Source organism: Prionailurus bengalensis, chromosome D3, assembly GCF_016509475.1.
Source record: "Prionailurus bengalensis isolate Pbe53 chromosome D3, Fcat_Pben_1.1_paternal_pri, whole genome shotgun sequence".
NCBI lineage: Eukaryota > Metazoa > Chordata > Mammalia > Carnivora > Felidae > Prionailurus > Prionailurus bengalensis.
The window spans coordinates 67,222,267-67,226,188 of NC_057356.1; the positions used below are offsets into that span (position 1 = coordinate 67,222,267).

A 3,922-nucleotide genomic window follows, 5' to 3' on the forward strand; every position below is an offset into this window, starting at 1 on the left:
TTCTGTGGGGAAATCTGGTGATTCATCTTTCCTGCGCATATGTAACTGATTCAGCCTAAAGGTGCATTTAAATAATAATAATTAGCTTGAAGGAGCCTAAAGGGGATATTTACATCTTTGTAGGAGGGCTGCTCCTCCAGTGATGGATGGTGGACCGGGCTGCCCGGGCTGCTGCCACCGCCGCCGCCAGCTTTCTGGGAGGCCAGAGGCGGGGGCGGGGGCGGGGGCAGGTCTGAGCCGCTGGGGTCGCCCATCTTCCCGTCCTCCTGCAGCAGCCTGGAGGAGTTCAGGGCGAGTGGGAAAGCGCCCGTCGCGGCCGGTGCGCGGTCCCGGCTGCTCGCCTTCTCTGACAGCCCTCGGCCCTGGAGGTAGCGGCCGCCCCCGACTAAGGGGTCCCCTAGCAGGATCCCCGTCTCCTCGTCTTCCTCCTCGTCGTCGTCGGGGTCTCGACCTTCTTCCTCCTCTTCTTCGCCCTCGGGGGGTTTGTGGCCCTCCACGTCCACCTCCTGCTCTTCTTCCTCGTCGTCCTCGTCCTCGGAGCTGTCCTCGCTGGGGTAGCTGCAGCTGGTGCCCCCGGGGGACAGAAGGCCTCGGTGGTGCGGCTGCAAGGCCAGCGGGGGCGGCGGGGGCGGGGGCGGCGGCGGGGCCGGGTGGTGGCGCTCAGAACCCGGCTCGTCGGGCTGCGGGGGCAGGAGCAGCAACGGTGACGGCGGCTGCGGGGGTGATGATGATGGTGGTGGTGCGGGTGGTGATGGTGATGGTGGTGATGCGCTTGGGCCGAGTGTGGCGCTCCCGCTGACGCCCCGTGCAGCTTGGCCAGGCTCTCCGCGTCGTCCTTGCCGCCCACCGGCCGGAAGGCGCTCGAATGGTGGTAGCTGCCTCCGCCTGCCTTACGCCCCTCCAGGAGGTGCGGATGGTGGGGTGCGGGCACTCGGGCTCCCGCGGGGCCCGCGCCGGCGGCCGCGGCCCCTGCACCGGACACGGCGCCGGGGTCGGCTGGCGGCGTGGAGCCCGCGCTGCAGTCCCCGCCGCTGCCGCCCGGGGGCGACTCGAAGAGAGTGTCGCGAGCACCCGCGCCCCCAGCCGGAGGCGGAGGGCCGGAGCCCGGGCCGTTGGCCACGACCGGAGGGGGCTGACCTGGCGGGGGAGCGGCATCAGCGCTCCCACCGGCGCCGCCGGGCTCGGCCAGGTCCAGGAAGGCCTGGCGCAGCAAGGCGGGGCTTTCTCCAAGCGCGCAGCCGAGAGCCGAGGGCGGCTGGGGCGGGGGCTGCAGGTAGGTGGGCACGGGAAGCCCGCCTGGGGTCCGCGGAGGCCAGAACATGCAGAAGGGCGGGTAGAAAGCGTCCTTGCGGCCCGCGGGCCAGAAGAGGCCGGACAGGCCGGCCTTGGGCGCCGCGCCCGCGCTGCCCGCGCCCCCCAGGGCCTCGGCCGCAGCGCCCGCGTCCTCCTTCTTATGGCACAAGCCGAAAGCGGCGGCTGCGGCCGGGAAGGTGTAAGGATGCGGGAAGAGCCCCCCGCAGCCGGGAAACTTCTGCAGCACGCCCCCGAACGAGCCCTTGCTGGGCACCGGGATGACCGGGTAGCTGCGCGGGCCTTTGGCGCCAGCCGCCGCGCCCGCGCCCGCGCCGGCGCCAACGCTGGTCACGCAGCCGCCCCCGGCGCCGCCCCCTCCCGCCCCGGCGCCGCCCGAGGCCGCGGCCACAGAGAGGCTGGCGGCGGCGGCCGAGAGACTGGCGGCGGCCACAACGGCCGCCTCCTGCAACGAGTCGTCGTCGTCGTCGAAGCGCGGCCGCTTGTGATGGGCGTGGGGCGCGCCCGCCAGCTCGGCCAGGGGTGGCGGCGGCGGCGGGGGCGGGGGCGCCCCCAGCAGGTGCGGACCCAGCAGTCCCCCGCCTCCAGCCACCGCAGCCGCCGCTGCCACGGCGGCCGCCTTGACCGAGCTGAGCGGGTGGCAGGCGGGGTGCGCGCCGGGCTGGGGCAGCGCGCGCTTTCGGCTACCGCCGTTGAACATGGCCTTGACGTCCTCCCAGGCGAAGACTAGCTCGTCCTGGGGACTCTTGTCGGTGAGCTTGAGATGACGGCGCCAAGAGTTGAAGTTGGCTGCGTCCGGCTGCGTGTACTTGGCGTCGGGCGTACGGTGGGAGTGGAAGATGAACTTGTTAGGTGAGAAGTACATGTTGCAGTAGCTGCATTTGATGCACTTGGCGCGGGAGCTGTTGTAGCGCGCGGGGATGAAGCTACCGCGGCAGCCCCAGGCGCACTCGTGAGACACGTCGAAGGCGAAGTTGTCGGGCAGCTTGGGCGGCCTGTTTTCGCCCAGGAACGACTTGCACAAGCGCTCGGCCTCACGCTTGGTGATCATGCCGCAGCGGCGCGATGAAATGGGCATGGCCCCGGCGCGCCGCAGGATCTCCAGCTGCACCGGCGTGCACTGCACGCACGTGATGCCCAGCGCCACACGACGGTTGTGGATCTCGTTGTAGCTGAAGTTCTTGAGGAGAGTGTTGGAGATCTGTGCCAGGCACAGGCGCTCCTGCCCGTCGATCACCAATGACACGATGGGAATGCCGTAGAGGATCACCTGGCCCACCTGGTTGGGTTTGAGGTTGGCGTGGCCCGGCCGCGGCTGGCTCAGCGCTTCGGGCTGGAAGGCGCTCGACGGCGATGCCAGCAGGATGTCGTTGGGCCCCGGCAGCGGGCTGGAAGCCATTTCCTCCGCCGCGGAATCCCGGGCCGAGCCCTCCGGGTCTGCTTTGGAGACTGGAACGGAAAGGAGAAAGCGTTGACTAGAGCTAAGACAGAGGGGTGGGTTGAATCGCTTAACTAAAGAATTATAAGAACTTCCTTGCTTTGGTTGAGACAAGGTTAGCGCTGGGCAAAGGAACCAAGTTTCAGACAGAGGAAGTCATTTCTCTTAATTTTCTTCAAGGTCACCCTTTGGAAATGCAGGGATTGGGAAGTACTTTTCTTCTGTTCTAAACATCCAAAGAAAGTTAACTGTTTAAAACAATGCAATCAATTCCTAAGAAACTCAAGACCTTGTCTGCGATTTCTAAAAGTTGTTAGAAAAAAATGGCGTGCCGGCCAGAAATTAGAAAGTAATGATGACAGTTGTAACTCTTGCAGATTCTAAAAGTTCTGGAAAACTGGGGGTTGGCCATTGAAACCCAAATTTAAAAAGAGAGACCATTTACATTTGCTTAAAAATAGATTGATTTTGGTTAAACAGTAAATCCAACCCTTTACGGAAGTGATTTTTGTGGTATTTGTGGTTTCCTTGGGGGAAATACGCTACTGGTTGAGACACGACTTATTAAAGCAAAACGAAATCCCTTCTCCCCACCTTTGCCATTAGGTATTTTGGTACTGTAATTAGATTTGTTTTGAAAGATGGGGAAATGTACAAAGCCATATACATGATTGCACCAAAATAGGGTGCCTCACTTTCAATCTTTCAAAAGCCACTTGCTGAACTCAGTGGTTCTGGTTCCATAGAGGTAGCTCAGAACGACGAACTTGTAGATTTGTAGACATTTAAAAACAGTTTTCTGTCATTTCCGTGACAATGAGCAAGTAAGTACAGGCCAAGTTTGAGAAGCCCAGAAACAGTCTAAAGAAACTAACAATTCCTGGGGATCATTATTGGCGGGCTTTAAAAGGCCAAGTGAGTTTTGAGATGAACCTCTTTCTGTGCGCTTCTTTTTCTGATCTATGTATTCATCTCTGTATCTTTAAGGGGGGAAAGATGACCCTGGGTTTAGAGATTTCGTGGACGAGGTAATCTGTAGGAATGTCGGAAGCGGAAGCCCAGCGTTGGGCCTGCGGTAAAATTTCTATCATCTTCGGTCATTGGGATACCGTAAGCGGGGAAAATTTCCAGTACGTTGAAAAATACACAAAAAGCAAGCGAAAGAAATCTTTG

At 61.6% G+C, this 3,922-nt stretch overlaps 1 protein-coding gene across 1 annotated transcript in view; it reads right to left on the reverse strand.

Moving 5' to 3' along the window:
- The window catches only part of SKOR2 (SKI family transcriptional corepressor 2), a 43,371-nt gene extending 40,139 nt beyond the window's left edge, over nucleotides 1-3,232 (reverse strand). Inside the window, 2 exon segments of the mRNA XM_043558756.1 lie at nucleotides 114-722; nucleotides 725-3,232. Coding sequence (XP_043414691.1) covers nucleotides 114-722; nucleotides 725-2,710 — 2,595 coding nt within the window. The 5' untranslated portion in view covers nucleotides 2,711-3,232.
- Between the last annotated feature and the right edge of the window lie 690 nt (nucleotides 3,233-3,922).